This window comes from Balaenoptera musculus, chromosome 13 (assembly GCF_009873245.2).
Source record: "Balaenoptera musculus isolate JJ_BM4_2016_0621 chromosome 13, mBalMus1.pri.v3, whole genome shotgun sequence".
NCBI classification, from domain to species: Eukaryota; Metazoa; Chordata; class Mammalia; order Artiodactyla; family Balaenopteridae; genus Balaenoptera; species Balaenoptera musculus.
This window is the reverse complement of record NC_045797.1, coordinates 54727584-54749738: the sequence shown is the minus strand read 5'-3', so window position 1 is coordinate 54749738 and position 22155 is coordinate 54727584. Positions and strand designations below refer to the sequence as shown.

General features: G+C 39.6%; 1 protein-coding gene across 1 annotated transcript in view; it reads right to left on the bottom strand.

The window, feature by feature from the left end:
• Window positions 1-22155, bottom strand: part of THADA (THADA armadillo repeat containing) — a 325437-nt gene that overhangs the window by 178509 nt on the left and 124773 nt on the right. The window contains 2 exon segments of the mRNA XM_036872571.1: window positions 7549-7680; window positions 8806-8895. Of these exon segments, the coding sequence (XP_036728466.1) occupies window positions 7549-7680; window positions 8806-8895 (222 nt within the window).

Below are 22155 nucleotides of genomic sequence, written 5' to 3'. Positions count from 1 at the left end.
TAGTAACAACACCAGGAAAGCCCTATTCTCAAGTATTTTTACTTGTAATGGGCTAGGACTGGCAACTCCTTTATTCTTTCTACAGGCATCTCTGTTTGAAGTTTGGACAACAAAGAGTTATCTATTTTAATCACTCCTCAGAAAAGCATCTCTGACTTTTCTCAAAGACTCAGATGTTCCTTGTACTTGTCAGAAAACAAATGTGGCTTAGGCCAACATCTGAAATGGAGAAAAATATAGCAACCACCAAAAAATGATAATTAAATTAGTAAGGAATGCTTTTCAGACATGACATCCCATAGGCCAAAAAAATGTTTTCAGAACTATAGAGAACAAAGTTATAGAAGTTACTTAGAAGCTAAATTTAAGTGGATTAACTGCTGAAGGGTACCATGTAGGAGCAGACCACCGTGATCTGTGGGCCATCTGAAGTATGGCACCCCAACTGGTAGATGGAGGAACCCATGAATAAAAATGTACAAATATGTGTTACAGGTTTAGAGGCAGGTTTATCATTTCACTGCACATTTAGAATCTACAGCCAGGTTGTTCAGCTATTCTAAAATAAGACACCTCAAAAAAGATGCCTTGACGGTCATCCGGCCCCACCTCAGATGCACTGCAGAAATCTAAAAAATATACACAACATGTGATCAGTATTCCTTGATGACATTCAATGACCAGCAGCTCAGTATAAGGGAAATCTGTTCGTTCTCTTGATGCAGAATGTTAACTCTCACAAAATTCTTCCTTATATTAAAATCTGAAATCTATCTCTTACTTTCCCATTGGGAGCACACGAGAGAAATTATGTGCCTTCTGTCATACGGCGGCCTCTCAAATATGTAAAGACTGTTACCATGTTGTCTCTAACTAGTCTTTTCCAGTCTAACTATTTCCAGATGTTTAGCCTCCTCCTCATCTTGGTCACCTTCTCTGGATAAATATTAGTTTATCAGTGACCCTCCTAAAACGGAAAGCCCACAGCATAATAACATAATAGCAGAATGATGTGGGTTTAGTCTGACCAGCAGAGTTCAGGGGGACTACAGCCTTCACTACCTAGAAGCAGCAACTGTGTCATACTGCTTCCTCAGGGCTCACCAGGAAATCCCGTTCCTCAAGATTTTTTCATAAAAACTGCTATGAAGCCGACCGCTCTCATTCTATACGTATGTAATTTTGACTTTTCTTTACAAAATCAGAACATGATATATATCTCTATTAAATGTTATCTTGATAGTCTCAGCCCATCAATCCAGTCTTCCAAGGCTACTCTGAAATCATATTTTTCAATTATGGACTATATTAGACATATCAAATAAAAAAGAGTAGAGAGAATAATATAACAGCCATTTGCCCAAAACCCAGCTTAAGAACACATCACAAATAAAACAAGCTCCTAGTATATGCTTCCTTAATTTTATCCCCTCCTTCCCTGCTTCATACAGGTAATGGCTACTAGCCTGAATTTGTGTCTGTCACTCCCATGCTTAAAGACTATTTTGAATGGGAGTCCATAACCAATTATATTTCTCTTATATGCAAACCTAATAAGCACACAATCTAGTCTGTCTTCATTTTAAGTAAGTAATTCAAACGCTGAATAAAGCAGTATTGTCCTCATCTATCAGACTCGTAATCCCATCAGAACAATGAGGTGACTGGCATGACAAATTCTTAGGGAATCCTTACTAGCTCTCAGCAAATAAAGTATGAAGCACTTGCAAGTAATACATTGAATGATCCAGTCTAAAACAATATTGGCACAATTGTTTGGTCACTGATAAAAATACGCCTTTTCCTCTCTCTTTTGAAATCTTTCTGCAAGCTCCGAGGATAACATTCCCATGCCACACACCCCCCAAATTACTGACTTGGTTCTAGGCTAACTTGCACCTGAGGCTGTAAGTTATCTGGGTCCAAGGATTTGCCTTTATCCACAGGAGACAGTGTTCTTTTTCTATCACCTCACCTACATCTGGTTTCAGGGTCTTCCTTTCAGTTTACTGGCAAAGACAAAGCTGAAGCAGGAGTTAAAAAAAAGTCTGCTCTCTATCACCATTATACTATCAACCCCTTCCTCTCTCTAGAATTTTTCTTAACCAACAAACTAAGGGGCGTTTATCTGCTATTTTGTAGTCAGGATTATCCCCATTATACAGATTGACAGCCTGAAGCACTCAGGGGCCCTCCTTTTCGTGCCACATTAATCAGGAGGCTTTCCCCGACGTATTTTGGCTTGTTTATAATTCTATGACCTCCCTCCTCCTCTTATCAATCCAGGCTCCTCTCATTTGGCTCTAAAGCCTGCAGCATGGTAGCTGCAAGGTGGACCTCCAGACCCCTTGACTGGATAGCAGTCAGGGGAGAGGAGGTCCGAGTCCAGGAAGGTCTCAGGTCATAGGCTCATAAGGCCAGAGAGGACCCTGGGTAATGTCCAATACCTTAATTTGATAGAAAAGGAAACCGAGGGTGTGACCTTCAGAGAGGTGAAGTCAAAATTAAAGCAAATGTCAGAGCTCACATTAGAGCATAAGATTCCTCAAAGGGCAGGTAAAACAGAAAACCCAGCTGAGCCTCCTTTCTACATAATCAGTAACCAGTGGGATATGAAATGTGGCTCCGATACTGTAAGACTAGGAGTCCCTTAAGTACTTCATAGATACACAGATCTGCTAAGACACGAAGTGTCTCATTTCACAGTTAGTTTCGTTTTTAGGTTAATAATTCAGCCTCTGTGCCCAAACCTGGGCTACGCAGAGAAAGGTAACAAAAATGAAAAACAAACCGAAAAAATCCATAGCTGCTTCTCCATGGAAAGAGATTAAGATTTATTTGGAGGGAATAAGTATTGAGCATATAAATTACAATATGATACAGTAATGATGACTAGTAAGAAAAGAGATTTAAATTAATGCTATAGCTATTCAGAGAGAGAGAGGATTAAGAGCTGGGGTGGAGAGAAAGGGAGGTGGGTATGCCTTCTTTCCCAGCAGTGTCTCAACAGCCCTCTGCCTGATTTCTCTCTCTATAAAGCAAATCCTGCCTTCTACTTATCACAAGGATTCTGGGAAGACAGAACAGATAGAAATGTGCAGCCTTGGAGGAAAGTTCCTGGTATTACAATCACAAATGAAGGTGGAAGCCAACTACTGTCTACTGCAAAAACCCCGGCTCTACACGATGGCAAATAAGATCTTTCAACTTCATAACCTGGGTAAGGAGTAAGGTGATAATCCTTGCATTATTCAACTGTCAAGGAAAAGAAAACAAGAGTCAATATTATTTCCCAATATCATAGGCTTCAAAGGCCTAAGTCTTAGTTTTTGTACTCCCTACCCCTCCCTTCTTCTTAAGACTGGTACAATCAAAAGGTTCCATGAAGTATTTTAAAAATACATAAAATGCGTATTTTCCAATTTTTGTTTTGATTGTTGACTAGATGTTTCAATATCGCAACTAAAACAGTTTCCATTGCATACATAGGTCGCCATGGGTGATTTCCACTGCCACGTGTTTAATTAAGATTGTATGGTTATCTGTACCTCAAAATTTTTCACAAAACAGAAAGGCAGATTTCACTGAAAATTTACCTAAAGTGAACAATGATTGAAATGGTTTGGAGAAAAACATATCAAAAGTCATTTGCAATGAAAATAAGTCAAAAAGGGGGGAGGCTGGGGAGATTCTTTTAAAAGCATCCCAGAGTGAGTAAAAGGCAGTAGAGGGATTTAATCCGATGCTGAGACCTCAGTTATCTGCAATAGAAGGCACTTTTTGCCTCACACATACAGGTACCACACTGGTCCAAGGAGGGTACAGAACCTTGCTCAAGCATCACAGCTAGTGAATAAGTGGCAGAGCTTAGAAAGAACCAAGTCTCTTGAGTCCAGGGCCTTTGTTCTGTTCAGGATTGCCGAGGTTTGAGGCATTTTTGGTTTCCTACAGCTCATCAATTCAAACTTGAAGCTTGCTTGTGAAAGGGAATTCCAAGGTGTGTGTCCAGAGATATTCTGGTCTCTAGAAAGCCCCGGACAAGTGGGCACTAGTGAACTGTATTCAGGGAGCTAGTCAGGGTCCCTTTTAAAGCATGCGTCACTCTGCTCTGTGGTGTCTGAACTGAAGGGTGAATGGCCTTAAATTGAAGGCATCATCTCTGCATGGAAGAGGGCTGTGTATCTGGATCCAGCACAGCATTAGGCACATAAAATACACTCGATTTGAAAAAACCTTGTAAACAAAACACTGGGATTAACATGATCATTTCTGTTCCAAGATGATGCAACAAATCATAGCTGTGCACACACATAACTGTGGAAGATCCACATCAGAAGCTTCTAAGATTTAAGTTAACAAAGAAAGGCAACAGAGATATAAGCTTAGATTCCCAAATGTGGAATAAGGGACAAAGGTACAAATAATATTTCCTAACACCTCACAGAGAGGAAGGAAATGGCAGGTAAGTATATGTAAATCAAAGGGAAATAAAAAGCTGTCATCAGGGCTTTTAATCTTCTCATTGTACAACTGATTCACTTTAGCACAGTCAGAGCAACCTTTGTGCTACTCCCACTAGCTGAAAAATTTTGCTTTAGCTAAACTCAGAGTATCCAAGAGCCTGATTAGAGCTCTTCCAAGTACGTAAATTAATACTAGCAATGCCACAAAAATAAAACACTGCCCATCCACTTGTGCATACATCCGTCTTTTCAGCCATTATCCCAAGTCAACACAGCCCAGTCTTTACCATGATTAGAACCACAAATACTGCCTGGATTGGCAGGTTTTTACGATCAATCTTTCACTTTTTTTGTGAATAATTTTCTCAGAAGTAATTTAAATCTAATGTGTATAGTTTTACCAAATTTGCTGTTTTTTAAAAATCTTTTTATATAGTTCATCTCTCCAGTGTCACTGTGAACATTTTAGGGTAGCACAAGGTTGTCCTAGCAGTAGGTTGATGAAACCCAAAACTGGGTTTTCTAACTCTAAATCTAGGATCTTTCTACTTTCTTTTCAAGAAAAGCCAGGCTTCTTCTATCCCAGGCCACAGACTGGCCCCAGTTACCCCAAGCAATGATCCCACAGATGTAAGCCTGAGAGAAAGCCTGCACCCAATCAAGCCACTGCCACCACTGGAAAAGCAAGGTCAGGAGCAGACCCCACTGCAAGTGGGGCATGACTTCTACATCGTGAAAATAGCCTGCACTTGGATCCACTGCCTAGATACAGGCTCCTAATCGCTCCTAGTTGCGTAAATTTCAGGGCCCTTGGGGCTACTCAGTGTAGCTAAAATTCTTAACTACACAAAAGGGAGTTGGATATTTTGGTGTAATAGAAAGAGGATACCCAACACTCTTGACAAGCCCTACAGTCTTGGGTTCATATTCCAACTCTATAACTGAGTCACTTTCTGAACCTCAGTTTCCTCAACAGGTAAAGAGAGGTGTAACACCTCCTCTCAGAGTCATTGTTAAGCAAAACGCCCAGTTCAGTGCCTGGCAAACAGTGGAGACTCAACAAGGTTGGTCTACTTCCTACTGAATTCTCTGCTCAGAATATTTTCTTGCTTGTTCTCTGCATTACTGGGTCAAAAGCTACTTCTAATAAATCTCCTGAATAGCCTAACCAAGTATGATCCTACTACTGTATAGTTTATTAAAATCATCTCTCTGTATGTGTGTGGTTCTGATAATGTTTGATATCTCAAATTTAATCTTGCTACTCAATGTGTGATCTGCAGACCAGCAGCCTCAGCATTACCTAGAAGTCTGTGTGAAATGCAGAATCTCAGGCCCCACCCCAGATCTACTGAATCAGAATTTATGAGACCCCCAAGTGATATGTTTACATCTTAAAGTTTGAGAAACACTGCCTATAACATACTTTGACATTCAATAAACCAGAGCCTACGGACACTCTAAGGAATCCGCTATGGCACTTTTGCTGCTGGTGATGCTCTATGAATCTTTATTCAAGTAGAAAGCAACCACTGACTAAGGCATTTTCACTGGAAGGACAGGAGAACTGTACATTTCTTTCTTTGTGTTTCTGAGTTAAGAAAAAGAAGATGCACTAAGTACACTAGCCTTAAGGCAATATTTAAATCTCCTATGTTCACGCGATCTTTGTATACGTAATGAGTGCTCTGAGTATAATTAGTAATATGAGCTTTCTGATTATATGTAAACTAATAAATAACAGGAAGGATACTTTCAACGTAGTAACTTCTGGTTTCTAGGATGTAACACATATCAGATTGATTAGAAATAAGTTTCCACAAATTGGATGTTCTCAACACAGGATGATAAAGTTCTAAAGCGTGTCTTTGTTTCTAACGTACACTGTGATTCTGTATATGTGCCTCCCCCAACCATCAACTTTCTGAATTATTTTTTAGTTCTTTCCAGTTATATGTGAAAGTACAATTTTTAAATGCTCCTGAAAGTAAAATTTATGACCCAAATTCCTAAAATGAATCACCAAATGCTGGATATGGGAGGCTGGTAACTCTGTGTATCAGGAAACAAAAACCAATCTGAGTGAGTCATCTCTGTGATCACAGATAACACAGCCACAGCCAGGGCTTGGCGCAAACAAATGGCTACAGCAATCACACACCAGAATCTTGTGTCTAATGGTTTCTCACATTAAAATGCATCAGTCAGCTCTGTGAAACCAGGAAGTGGAACCCAGGACACCACATAAATAACAAGTACACTCTCTTGAGTTGGTTATATTTTATCCTTCTGCTGTATTTCAATTTTTGGTAGATACATAAAAATGAAGGTGCTGTTTTGTCAAGAGGTAAGCAGAAAGGTAAAAGCTAACTAATATCACAGGGTTTCTGAAATATTTCATAAGAAAATTTCAATACTTTTTGGAGGCCTGTTTATTGAGGCCTTTGATCCAAAATGAAAAAGGTGATCAGAAGCTGGCGAATGCCTCAAAGAAATGTAACAAGAAGAAGTGGTAATAGGCTGTAGAAGCAGAAAAGCCTGTTATCATTTGATTCCATGTGTAACCTTTATGCATGGCTTTTTCTCAGGTACTCCAAGCTTGAAAGGGAAGATGAGTGGGAAGTGAACTCGTGCTACACAGCATTGCCATCTAGATGTTGCCCCTTGCAACCACCAGCAAACTCCTCCAGAGTGAAGGGCCAGGTGTCCTCTTGAACCCCTGGACAGGGGATATATGCCAGAACCGAGCCTGCCCCATGCTGGCCAGGCTCAGCACAGGGATAATGCAAACACCCAGGCTATGTTTATCAAAAGGGGGTATCTCCTATCAACACCACACACCCATTAGCAGGCAGGACTCCCAGAAAACACTACTTAAACAGTAGATATGAGCTCCTAAACCCACCATCTGAAACACTGGAGACCAGCTGCGGGCAATGGCAATAATCCCAGGCCCCTGCCTTCACAAGAACCCTCCCAGAGTAAAAAAAAAAAAAAATCTATTATTTCTGAAATAGGAACAGGATTAAATAGCCCCATAAAGCCCCCATGCCCACTCCCATTATTTCCATGAGGCATACACTACCTCATGATGAAGGGAATAAAAGGTGCCATGCTGAGAGCAGAACAGGTGCCATCCATCGGGGAAGGGTAGAGCCTCCCCAACACCAAAAGTAAGAGAAACATGCTGGGATGATGGTTTAGTTCTCCTGTATCACTGAAAAAAAAAAAAAATTATTGTACATAAAAGGTTTAAAACTTTAGGCAAGGCACTATCTTCCAACGTTTTTCTCATTAAGTAATTATGTATTGATATATAAAGTGAGACTCCATGATCAGCAATAATTTTCCGTTTTGCGTTTTTTCCTCCATTCACTTCATATTTTCTTAGTGTGCAAATGAGGAAGAACTACTGGCAAAGCCATGGATTGGGCTTTTGCACAGGATTCTCTTCTCAAAGCATATTATTTGATAATTCGAGTCTGCTGTTTTGATTTCAGCTGTTCAGACAGTAGAGAGGTGTCTATTCCAAAGTATGAAACGTGAAACTTTCAACATTCAAATGTACTTAAGAAAGCGTGAACAGTCACTTACTAGGGCCAGAAAAGCCTGTCTGCACAAATTACTAATGTGAAGAAATGCATCACAAACAGAAGTAAAATTCATTGATGCGATTTTATTTTCTCATTACAGACAATTGGTATAAATTCATGCCAAGTGCAAAAACTGCTAAAAGAATAAAATGGTCCATGCTCTAAGATGTCGATTCTAAAAATTACACTACCAGCCACAGAATGTGATTGAAAAGACAATGGTGAACTTTTGTATCTGTTCTGATCAGACTGGAAGCCCTCTTAATAGCATTATTTTGTGTTTCCAGGGTCACTGGCCATCTGCACTCAAGGAGAATAGTACCATTTCTGATCACAAGTGACCAGATTAGTCAGCTGCAACAGGCCAGTGATAAAAAAATGACAGGTGCGTGTTAAAGCAAACTCAATATGTAAACACACAGATTTTGAATATAAGAGGAAGAAAATGATTCTTAGAAGAAATCACCATGTGCTTCTAAAAAGCTAACTCCTATAAAACACTAAAAACTTTAAAAATAGGATTTTTAAAATGTAAAATATAATATAAAACCTGGATTTTATACAACCTTTCAGGCACATATCTACTACAGAGTGTCAGGCAACATGATGTATTTAATAAAGAAGCACTTTAAAAAAATCCATCTATGTTTACAAGGAAGAAGCTGATTAAAAACTGCTGCCTGGAGGGAAAAATCTTGAAGTTATTCACATCCTTGATTTCACTTTGCCCCACCCTATTCTCTTCTTACCTGTCTACGGTATTGGCTACAGTTTCCAACTGTTTGAGAAGAAAGGGATAGAGTTCGGGGAAACGAGAGAAAAATTCACTCCCTGTCATTCTGTGGAGAGAGAAAAAGAGATAAATTACTATCATTTATTTCTTCTGATTTGATAATAAAGCCTTTTTATTTATTTATTTTTCTAAAGAATGACAACGCAGATCATTTGAAGATTTAATGAAATAAAGTTAAGAACAAAACTCACATGTGAAGAATTTAACAATCAATAGAAACAACACATTTAATTTGGATTTTGGAAATGCTCTTAACGCATGGAATTTTATCTCAAAATTTAAGATTACATATACTTACAAGTATTTAATACTAACTTCTGACAGCGAAGAAATATGCAATTTGTGAAAATGCCAAGTTGCCACAATTGATTTGGACTATGAGTATAGTCGGCACCTGGCGGACTGAGACTGACTCAGCGTCAGTAGGAGGGGCAGCGTCAGTACTGAGGGCAGCGTCAGTAGTAAGGGCAGCGTCAGTAGTAAGGGCAGCTTCAGTAGTAAGGGCAGCGTCAGTACTAAGGGCAGCGTCAGTAGTAAAGGCAGCGTCAGTACTAAGGGCAGCGTCAGTACTAAGGGCAGCGTCAGTAGTAAGGGCAGCGTCAGTAGTAAGGGCAAATGTAAAACAAGGTTTCTCGAAGTCGGCACCAATGGCAGCTTGGATGAGCTTCTCTTTGTTGTGGAGGCCGTCCTGTGCATTGTAGAGGGTTTAGCAGCCTCCACAGCTTCTACCCACTAGATACCAGTAGCTCAACACCCCCTCCTCCCACCAGCTGACAACCAAAAATACCTCTGGATGTTGCCAAATGTACCCTGAGAGGGAAAAAAAGGTTCCCAGCTGAGACCCACTGGTCTGGAGCACGGTTATCAGAAGACATGGCACGTGAAGTTCTGGAGCGCCAATCTGAGAGGGCTACCTTTTCCCTCTTTATAAATACTGCCCCCTGAACTCTGACAAGATTCTGAAAATTGGTCCTCAAACTGTACAACCGACAAAAAAGCTCAAGCTAAACATAGCGTTTGGTGTTAAGTACTGTCTCCAAAACTATTAAAGAATTACTCTGAAGGGGTAACATAAATATTCCCCAACTTGCCCTTCTTAGCAACTCTAGATGCATGCTCCTATTAATGAAGACCCAAAATATCATTGTTTAAAAATTGGGGTATAAAAAAATTGGGGTGTATTTCACACACAGTGAAATGCTCAAACCTTAAGTGTACCATTCAATCAATTTTCACAAATGCATACACTCACGTAATCCAACCCTATGAAGCCTCAGTAAATTTCCATCATCCCAGAAAGTTCCCTTGTGCCCCTTTCCCAGTCAATTCTGAATCCCCAAAGCAACCATGATTTGATTTCTATCACCACAATTTGGTTTTGTCTATTTCAGAATTTCATATAAATGTAATAATGCATTACATAACTTTTTGTGTCTGGCTTTTTTCACTCAGCATAAAGTTTATGAGATTCATTCATGTTATTCAACATATCAATAGTTTGATTCTTTTTGAATATACAAGGTTGTTTATCCATTCTTCCCTTGACAGACAGGGACTGTTTCCATTTGTTGGCTTTCATGAATAAAGCTGCTATGAACATTCTTACACAAGGTTTTTTGTGGACACATGTTTTAATTTTTCTTAGATAAATATCTGATAATAAAACTGAACTATGTTTAACATTTTAGAAAACTGTTTTCCAAAACAGTTATAGCATTTTACACTCCCAACAACAAATAAGCATTCTAGTGGCTCTATATTCCTTCCAACATTTGCTGTTGTCTTTTTTTCCATTTTAGCCATCCTGTGGGTATGTAGTGGTATTTCCCCATGATTTTGGAGAGAAGTGATTACTTTTGTTTGTTGCATACTTTTTAAACCTTACCACACTTTATAAATTTTCTTCTATACCTATTTCATATTCAGTAAGATCAAATTTTTTAAAAAGTCCTTACTCCATCCCAAGTTACAGATTTATTGAACATTTACTGGACATTTTATGTAAAATATGCTCATTTCCTTTTTGTACTTATTAGATATTTTTATGGAAAAAATTAATAAATATTATAAGAAACACACTAGACTGCCCAGTGCTTCTCCTCATAGAAAACTATGCAAAAGTATCTTAGATTTCTCTTTTAAAAAATTCAGTGCATTCAAGTACTTACTTTTTTTTTTTTTTTTTTTTTTTTTTTTTTTTAACTTATTTATTTATTTATTTCTGGCTGTGCTGGATCCTCGTCCCTGCGCGAGGGCCCTCTCCAGTCGCGGCGAGCGGGGGCCACTCCTCATCGCGGTGCGCGGGCCTCTCACCATCGCGGCCTCTCGTTGTGGAGCACAGGCTCCAGACGCGCAGGCTCAGCAGTTGTGGCTCACGGGCCCAGTCGCTCCGCGGCATATGGGATCCTCCCAGACCAGGGCCCAAACCCGCGTCCCCTGCACCGGCAGGCAGACTCCCAACCACTGCGCCACCAGGGAAGCCCCAAGTACTTACTTTTTGTTTGACTTTTTTCCCACAACAAATATGTATATTACATATACTGCTGTGCACCTTGATTTTTTTTCATCTAAACTATATCTACAAAGTCATTCAATATCAGGCACCCTGAACTATTTCTTTCCATTTAATGGCTGCAGAGTAAACCACATTATGGTTGAGTGTAACTGATTTAATCCCTAATGGTTAGGGCTTTGGGTTGTTACCAGTCTCTTGCTGTTACAAAGGATAACATGTATAAATTTCGTCGTTAATAAATTGCAAACCTGGGCTTTGCAAGGTCAACGTTTTATTGAGGGGGAAGACAAAACAATTCCGCTACAGGCTATGTTACATTCTTTACCACCTCCAAGCAAAACTGGTCAAGAATATCAGCTTCCATTTTTAGTGGAGTCACTTAAAGATAAAACTGTAAGAGTTCAGTACTGGGATCCCTGAGTACATTTGCTCATACAGAACATCTCCATCTACACAACAAAGCCTGGTGGATATCTCTTCTCAAGGAATCAGTCACTAATTTCCAGGGGAGTAAGTCATTCCTTAATGGCCTGATATCTCTTGGTGGAGTAACAAAGACAAGCATTCTCACTTAAGTAGACCATATGGTTGTTATCACCATCATCTAGAAATTGCCTTGATAAATAACTGGCTCTGCTGACCATGATAATGCCAGAGAAAAGGGCTGAGGAGCTACTATTCTAAAATTAAAGCCTTTTTTTTTTTTTTTGGCTGCACCGAGCAGCTTGCAGGATCTTAGCTCCCCAACCAGGGATCGAACCCAGGACTTCATGACAAGAGAAAGCAGAAAACATAGGATGACATACGATTTTTTAGAAATCTGAATGCCAGACTAGACAGATTCACCTGTCTTACAGGCATTGAAAGTATCTGAATAGGAGAGAGAGGTGACAAGAGCAGACAGACTAGAGAGAGTAGAAATGTGGTGACCCCATGGACATTCACTAAATGTGTACCTTTTCACCTCAACTACAGCATTAATATTTATAGGCATCTATACTTCCCTGCATCTCTCTTGATACACAGCACAATACTATGTACATGTTGGTTGACTGGTAAATATTTTGGCAATGAATGAATAAGTAATATTAGCCGCAGAGGAAAAAAAATTCTAATATAGTTGACCTCAGACCTATGCCTTATGCCTTTTTTCTTCTCTCAGTGACTGGTACCCACCCAACTGACACTTAACTACTCACCCAACTTGCCAAGCCTGGAACTCCCAGTGCACCCAGTCAACAGGCAAATCTTGCTGCTTCTACCTCCAGAGTATCTGTTGAGTCTATTTCCCACCATCCCCACTACTTACAAGTCTGACCGCCATTATTTCTTGCCTAGATGCTATGTCAGCCTCTCACTTGATCTCTTTGCCTCAGAACTTCCCCCTCTGTAACTCTCTGTTGTGATAAGAATCCTCTCTTTAAAATACAAAGCTAATCATGTGACATTATGAGATTAATGGCTCCCTACTGCTTTTTGGAGAGTCTAAACTCTAGCCTGATTTTCAAAGTTCTGCTTAATCTGACTCACTTGTAAAGCTATCTCTTGCCTCTCCACCTTCAAACCCAGCCATGCAGAGTTTCTTTTGGTTCTTTCAACATTACATGCTCTTTCTAGTCTCCAGATGTTGGCAAATATACTTTCTACTAGGAACACTTCTGCCCTCGCCCACCCCAGACTGACTCCAAATAATCCTTCAATTTGGGGCTTAGGCCAGCTTCTTCCAGGACCTGATGTCGCAAATGTGGGTTAGGTGCCTGACATTGGTCTTACACTATAACCTACAATCTCCCCATCATAGCACTTATAGCACTTCATACATAGAACTTCCAATTTACTTATTTCTCCCACTGATTACATGTTCTGCACAGGCAGAGACTAACTATATCTATCTTATTTCTCCATATTATCTCAGGTACTAAGTATGACGCTCAGTTCACAGCTGGTGCTTAATAAACAGTTGCTGAGTGAATGAAGCTAGACGAAAGAGTCCTTGACAAAGTCAAGGAGAAAAGGAATTATGACTAAGATGGTAACAAATTAATAATTTCTTAAAGTACATCCTTAGCTATATCTAAGGACATTCAGAATCATCATCTGAATCAATAAATTGAGTATCTTGCCAGGGCTCGAAATGTTCTTAAACACAAATATACAAAGCTCATCTCCCTGGTTTGCAAACAGTTTGATTCTAGCTCCCCCAAATAAGCCAACAGGCTGATATGTTACCTCCCCAGATACAGCAAGCCCTGGGGGTAAATTCACCAGTGACAGGCATTTCAAACCTGTTTATCTACGTGGCCAAAAACTAGCCCAGCAACTTTACAGGAAACAAGAGAAATGATAAAAAGGAAAAACTGAACCTCTGTAAGTTCAAGCTCCTAGGAAGACAAAGGAGACCAGCAAAAACTCTGAATGGGATAGAACAGACAGACACAGGAGAAAACAAACAAGCCAGGACAGAGAGTGAGAATAAGCAGCTTTAACCTTGGAACTGTCAGACTACACAAAAGGTGAGTTATTCCCTCCCCCACCAGGTAAGAATTATGCAGGCACAACTGATGAGAGGCTCTTGGGGGAAACACAGAAGCTGCCTGAAGAAATCCACTTGCCTTGCACCAAGAACAAGGAACACAGAGTGGCTGTGATCTCCACCAAGGCGCTCCTCGGCCTGCCATGTTCAGTGCTGAACTCCCCCAGAGCCCAGCCGGGGCCGAGAACAGAGTAGGCTAGCAAGAGAGGTTTACTGAATGAAAGAAAATGCTTGCCTGGCACCATTTTGTTTTATTTTAAAAGCGATTTTAAATGTATTCTAGCACTTCTTATTTATCGAGAAAAAAATTAGATAATAAAGAACACTGCAAAGAAAAATCTAAAAATCACCACAAACACACTACCCAAAGATAGCTACCAGTCTGTTCTGAGGTCTGTCTATACCTTTCTCCTCCTTATATACTGCTCTATAATCTGTTTTTTACACTTCACAATATATCAAGAACACTATTTGTATCAATCTGAACCCATTTTAATGTAGTAGCCTGTGTGTGGTACACTCTCTGTGCCTCTCCTATGCTTGAACATAGGTTTGGGGCACTAATCCAGACACCATCCAGAGCAACTCATCCCGTTTTGGCTAAGCTGTGTGGGGGAAAGCAGTCCTAATCCAGCCACATTCGGCGCTGCCCTTTTGTCTGCACATTCCACATCTAATCTTGGTAATGCCAAGAGAGTCTAGTTTTTGAGAGCATCTGAGCTTTGGTCATTTTGGTAGTCTGTGAATCCACCCTGCCATCTAACAGCCTAGAGGAACCTTCAATTGAATCAAGCTTCTATTTCTCTTAGAGATCTGTATCCTAAGATTGGCCACACATATGAAAAGTTGAAATGCCAGAAGCACATGCTTCTGAGTTTCACAAAAGTATCAGGACGAAAACTATCATGCAAAGAAAAGAAGCACTTAGGGAAATGTGTTAAAAGTAAAAATAAGGTATATCCACCCCCAATTCCTACATACATACCCCCTATCATTCTCAATCATCTCAGGAACAGGGATCAACAGAGTAATGTACAGAGGTATAAAAAGAGAAAGCTAGCAAGGGCAAGCAAAAACATGCAGGAGTAAGGAAGTACATAGTAAACAGCAGCAAAGGCAGAGTTTGTGCCTGGTTTTAAAAAAAAACAGGACTTATTCAAAGGCCATGGAGAAACACCATAAAACTGGTCATTAGATGGAAACAAATGATGAAGGCAAAAGCCTGGAGGTTTTCAGTCTGTATTTGAAATGGGGACCCAATAAACTATTAAAACCTAGCTACTCCCCAGATTCTGGCCTATAAAACCACCCCAGAGGAGAGAAATCAGCTAAGGGCCTATGTCTCCTTGCCACGGTGATTGCTGATAAAAACAGCAAGCTCATCTTAAGAAAAACAGTGCTCCCAAATGCAAACAAACCTACAAAGAAGACAAAGCACACACACACATTTCAAAGGATGATCAAATGCAAACTCATAAAATAGAAAAAACTAATAAAAAAGAAATCTGGATTTGGACTCCCACCAGGAGAACCATGTCTGACTCCATTTCTAGAATCCTCTCTCTACCTCTGACTGGGGCTGACACCAGAATTTCTCCCTAGAGTACTAATAATTAAGCAAGAATAAGTGACTGGACAAAAGGGATGTCAGGGGTCCCAGGGTCAGAATCTTATACTCAAGAAGCACTTGTAATCACTGTGATGGGTCCACCAGGAAGTCCTGTTACTAAATTTCAGGCAAATGGTATAGGAAGTTAAAGGAAAGGCATCTTTTTCAGGGCCTCCGTTCTAAGGGGACTGACTCTGACCAGGTCTCCTGCCAGTCTCATCTCCCTTCTTAACCTCTGTAGATAGCCATGAAATTCTTGGCCACGTCGAATGTTTTTCTAATCCTTCCCTTCAGGAACTGCTTTTCAGGTGGAGAATCTTCCAAATCACAAAACCAGCCATCACTATACTATACGCAGGGAGGGAAGTTAAAGGTCTTGGTTCTGGAAGTGCCCTGCCCTTCCCCATGTGAAATCACTAGCCAGGAGTGAGCTGGGAAATAGAGTTCCACTCCTTACCCAGCCAGTTGGTCAGTAAGCATGCATCTCTTGAATTCCTCATGTGTGCAAGGTCCCATTCTAGTAGCTTATATTGGATTTTTTTACATCAGAAATTTTTTTCTTAGAAAATGTTTCTTACTGAATCTCCTTACATATAAAATCTCAGAATCAGTCTATCTGGGTTAATTCAATAATCATTTTCTAAACAGTTTGTGGTAGACTGTTTCCAAAGATGGCCGACAACAGTTCCTACTGCCCTATATGTGCAGGCCTCCTTCCCTTCAGGAGGTAGGGTCTATCTCCTTTCCCCTGGACTCTAGTCTAGCCCTGTGCCTTCTCTGATCAACAGGAGGTAGTGGAAGTGCCTTAGGCTCCACAAAGCAAGGCAGCTTCTGTATTCACTGTCTTGAGGATGTGACTACTCTGCTAGAGAGGCCCCTCTAGCCCCCTGCCCCCAGCCATTTATGCCCCCAGTTGACATCTCAGATGAATGCTTCCACTTGAGTGATCCCAGATGACACCACACAGTAAAGAAGAACCACCCAGCTGAACCCAGCCAACCCACAGAATTGTGAGAAATAAAAAACTATTGTTATTTTAAGCCACTAAATTTGGGGGTGTTTGTTATGCAGCAATAGGTAACTGAAGCACAGTTATAACATTCAAGGCACTGAGTTATACTCTGTGGAAAAGGTAATATGCTAAATAAAAGGGACCCTGATAACAAGGAACCCACAATTTAACTCTCACAGCTCTGGAGGCCAGAAATCTGAAATCAGTATCAACAGTCCAAAATCAAAGAGTCAGTGAGGCACCTCCAGAGACTCTAGGGGAGAATACAATCCTTAACCTCTTCTAGTTTTGGGTGGCTGCTGGCATTCTTTGCCTGTAGCTCCATTACTCCAATCTCGGCCTCTGTGGTCACACTGCTTTCTCTTCTTCTGTCTCTCAAATCTCCCATCTCCCTCTTATCAGTGATTACATTATCCCAACCAAATAATCCAAGATAATCTCCCCATCAAAAGATCCTTAATTTAATCACATCTCCAAAGACCCCCTTTGCTTACAAGGTAACATTTACAGGTTCTGGGGGGGCCATTATCTGCCTAGCACAACTGTGAAAACATAAGAGTTAAGTCACTAAGGGCAAGAATGAACATAACTGGTTTATTCCAAGCCAGTTGTTTTCCAAATCTTTAAAGCAATGGACCACTTTTTTCAACTATAATCTAAATATTTAAAACTTAAAAAAAAAAAATCAACAACAAACTAGAACTGTTCTGGTTGAAGCAGGGTTGAGGTGAGGGATCATCAGTTTGGTCTCCATCTTATCCTTTGCAAGCGCAGGCTCTGATACACCTATGTGAGCTCAAGAGTCACAGTTTAGAGAGTGAAGGCTTTGGAAGACAAAGTGAAACTCAGACATCTGTCCACACTCCCTACCTCTTTACTTCCTTTTACTCCCATCTTTCCAAACCTCTCTAGTTAAAAAAGCACACTCCATCTGTCCCTACAATAATGATTTCATCTTCTTCATAACACTAATAGTTACTGCTGTTTATTAAAACATGTCCCAAGTCTGTCTCCTCTCACTAGGAAGTTAGATCCTTAGACTAAAAATTCTTATTTCATCTCTAACCTCAACACCTAGAATGGTGCTAGTACATGGGACACTCACTAAATATCTGCTGGCTTCTTACTGTTTTCTTAGAACTCCCTGCACAAATCTTGCCCCAGAAAAGGATGGGCTGTCTTCTTTTCAACCATAGGGGTCCATTCCCCAACAGTCTGACTCTAAAAATATGTACAGGATTAAAAAACTCTTATTTGGTAATTCTAAAGAGTATCATACAGGTATTAAAATCCTAGTCAAGCAAATGCACTAAACATGCAAACAGTTCAAACAGTGCTGAACTGGCCTCATTCTCATCCAAAATTCCAGCAAGAAATCACCTAGAAATTTCTTTTTTACTCATTAACAGTTAATAGACTAATTTAGCAAAAGGTCCAATATTTCAGAATAAAAGCTTTTTGGTTTTTGTCCCTGTGTATACTTTCATTCAATTAATTTTTTCAAGATCCTACTCTAAACCTTATAGACATTTTCATTAAGGCTAATATTAATTTGCCAATTCTTATTACTAAAGTGAGGGGAAGGTGCCAACAAGAGTTCCAGACTTCAAGGAAAATATTAGAATGAGAAGGACCCTCAGAGAGGTCTACTACTCTAATCGCTTAATTTTCCAGATGAGGAAACCAGTGCCCAGAAGAATTACGTTGAGTCTCCCAAGATCAAAATACAAGCTGGGGGGAAAGTGCACAACTAGAACCCAACTGTCTTGTTTCCCAATCTAGCCACTAGACTTTTCAGGGTTTCCTATTACACAGGTAATCCAACCATCCTGTGCCAGGCATCTGCTTAACGAGCAGAGGACACTATGGCCCAGATAGGCCAGTTTTCAAAGGAGTTCATATCCTCATTATTGGATCAGATAGCGATCTCTCCACTGCTGTCAATCAGCCCTGGTCAACTTAGATTAAGATTCCCTACCTGAGCTTCCACTTCCATACACTGAGCCTGGCCCACCCACTGACTTTAAAGGGAATAGATGAGCAGGCAACCCGCCAGCTCAACTAAACTTCAAAAATCTATCCATCTGCTCTTACAAAGCATTTTCAGAGATCACTGGACCACAGACATTCCATTTGATCTAATAGTCTCAAGTCTCTCCTATATTCAAATTAAGAAAATCTTACTAATACACTACAACTCTTAACCATTCTCCCCACCACAACCGCCCCCCCCCAAAAAAACACTAAAAACAAAAATACAACGGAAAAAAACCTCTAAATCTCATGCAAATCAAACCAGAAAAGAGAGTGTATATGCTTGTTCTTATTCAGGCTCAAGGCTTCCTTCTCCCTAGTGAATCCATGGGTTTTTGTAAGTTTATACTCAGGCCAAGGCTTATTTACAGGGAAAACAAAAACAAAAACAAAAACAGAAAAATCAAGGAGTCACCAGGCAAATGTTACATTCCCAATAAATACACAACGCTGTCCATAATGAGGTATGATGTGATGTCTGATGTACATTTTCCCAAATTCACAGCTAGAAGAAATAAGACTCAGAAATCAAAGTGTGATTTCTTCTGCTGTATGGATAAGAGTCTCCGCTTAGTGGATGTCCATCTTAGACTGCAGGATTTAGTCTTCTCTCTGAACAACTGCCTGGAAGTAATCAAAAAAATGGGATAATTTTCAACAGATTGGCTGGATCTCCAGACCAAGAGGAAAAGCCAGCATTTGGCAGAGTTGTGAAAAGAACATTTTGGACATCTTCACCATTTATTTTTTGGAGAGCCAGAAAACTAATCTGGAATAAGTATAACTCATTATTGTTATTATTATTTAAAACCCTAACCTCTGGCTCCTGGGTTTGGCAGCTGGAAGCATGTTGGTTTCTGTAGAAATGCAAATGAAATTTATTAAATTAGACATTCCAGGATCAGGGTTCTTGTTCGGTATTCTCACGAATGCTGTTTTTTTAAAGTACTCTCAAGTAAGTAGGCTGCCATCTCTTCACAGACCCTGGAAAGCCATCTGCTTGGCCCTGAGAGCAGCCTGTACATTGAGATCACACAGAGGCAGACTTTCAACACGGCTGGGAGCCATTCCCTTCCATGCGTGTTTCCCCTTAACAGCCAGACCCCAAATCCTTCAAAGGCTGAGGCTGTGTTTGCTACTTCAACTGTATCTCCTACAGCACCTAGGAGAAGAGACAGACATAGCATGCACTGCTTACATTTTCAAAAATAAATTAAGGAATAAATCATGTCTCTTTTCTAACCCTCTTTTTAGTTATATTCTATTAATTATCAATATAATTAATATACACTCATTTAAAAAACCCTAGACGAGTTAGTAGTAAAAGAAATTTCACAGTGGCCCATTCTAGACCTTTTCTATACATGTATAAAAACATTGAAATTAAACATATGATACACACAGTTGTTTTGGAGGAGTAGCAAACATAGGTGTTTGTGTTAAATATTGTTCAGCAACTCGCTTTTTAAAAAGTATTTAGGTGCTTTACTCATTTGTGTTCTGTAAGGAGAAAGAGAAAAATCAAGTTTTCCTTGTCCTTAATTTAAAAAAATGTTTCGAATAAAAGTATATTCTTATTATTTTATCTCTGTATTTGATCGATAATCTAGCTGACTGCAAAATAAAAGGAAGGAAATCATACTCCATCAGAATGTTGAAGGTATCTCTCATATCTTCTAAGTCTTTTGCCATTTTGATCCTTAATTCTCCACATGTGAACTGTTGTTTGTTTTGCGTTTTTTTTTTAACTCTACAAAATTTTAGAAATTCCATGATGATGTGTCTTGGTGTGGATCATTTTTCATTCATTGTACTAGAATTTGTACCCTTTAGTTCTAGGAAATTTTCCTGTGCTATTTCTTTGACAATTTCCTGCCCTCACTTTGCTCTGCTCTCCCTTTTGAACTCCTTTAAGTTGGATATCGAACCGCTTGAAATAAACTTCTAATTTTCACATTTTTTTCTTTCCCACACTCCATCTCTCTTGATCTCTTTAGTTTTTGCCCCTGAAAGGGTTCTTTTACTCCGTCTTCCATCCTATGTTTTGAAATTTTTATTTGAGCTATCATATTTTCTTAATTTCCTACAGCTCCCTCTCTCCCTCCTTCCCTCCCTCCCTTCTTTCCTTCCCTCCCTCCCTTCTTTCCTTCCCTTTTCTTTCTTCCCTTCTTCCTTCCTTCCTTTTTTTGGCCGCGCCACACAGCATGCCGGATCTTAGTTCCCCGACGAGGGATCGAACTCATGCTCCCTGCAGTGGAAGCGTGGAGTCCTAACCACTGGACTGCCGGGGAAGGCCCCTTACAAGTGCTTTCTTATTCAGGTGGCTCTTTTAAAAATACCTTCCTGTTCTTATTTCATGTAATCAATTTTATCCCATTTCCCTGAGAAGGTTAATTTACCTTTTTTTCATTTTAAGCTTTCTTCTGGTCCCTATACTAGATCTGCTTCTATTCAATTCCTTTTTTGCTTTTTTTAAAATCTCTATTCTTCTTCTAATACTGATTATAAATTTTAGGTGGCAGCTGTTTCTTGGAATGACTGTGGTACTTGTCTCCCTGTTGCACAAACACACACATTCCAATGCAAAGAATAATTCTATCAGTTAAAAACATGAAGTTCCATAATGTGTCAAACAGGGTTTAGAAAACAGGCCAACAAGAAGGCAGCACAATGAAGAACACCCTGAACAAGCAATATAGCAGAAAGGTATTTTATTCAAAGGATGGTTTCTGGTTTTCTTTTCTCTGCAGAAGCTTTTCATCATGTGAATCTAAAGAACACCATTCTAAATGCAAAATGTTCTACATAAAAGATTTTTCCCTTCTTTCCAATTTGGCTGTGACTCTAAAGAAACAGAGACACAATAGTTACTAAGGAGGCAGGAAATCCTTCCAGTTAACCAACTTTTACATACTGTTCCTTATGGTCAAAATGGTGACCACACTGTGGTAACTCTTTTTGACTTTATGACCTTATTACTAAGACCGCCAATTACAGTCATCGTTATTTGAGCAGAGGAACTGCTTGAATGCCAAAAGACTACTCTACAGTACTATTTAACCTTTCCCAACAGAGACTCATTGAAAATGGGAGCTTGGTAAAATGTTTCACCTAACCTTGCAAAGATACTTCCCAGTAAATATTTGAAGGATATAAATACCTCCAAGTAAAGTCTTAAAAATGTGTAAAACTCACAAATGTTAAGCCAAATACCCATCTTAATTATATAATCACATAGAAAGTAAAATAATGCCATGAGTTCAGACAAAGGAAAAAATATGACACATAAACTAAGGCAGTTCAAATATTACTTATCTGCCTATATTAAGCCTATTTTCAAAGGCAAAATATTTTTACATAATATGCACAACATTTTATTTTAGAAAAGGCTTCTACTACATCATGGGTTAAAATTTGAAACCGTGTTCCATAAATTATTTATTCTGTGGTGGAGTGGAAATGAGGAAACACAATGCAGAGAAAGAGCAAAGGTTTGGAATCAGCCAGACCAGAGGAGGATTACTTATTGGCAGTGTAACTAACTTTGGGTGATTTATCCAACCTTGCTGAGTACCTTTCCACTTAGTTTTCTATGAAATGGGA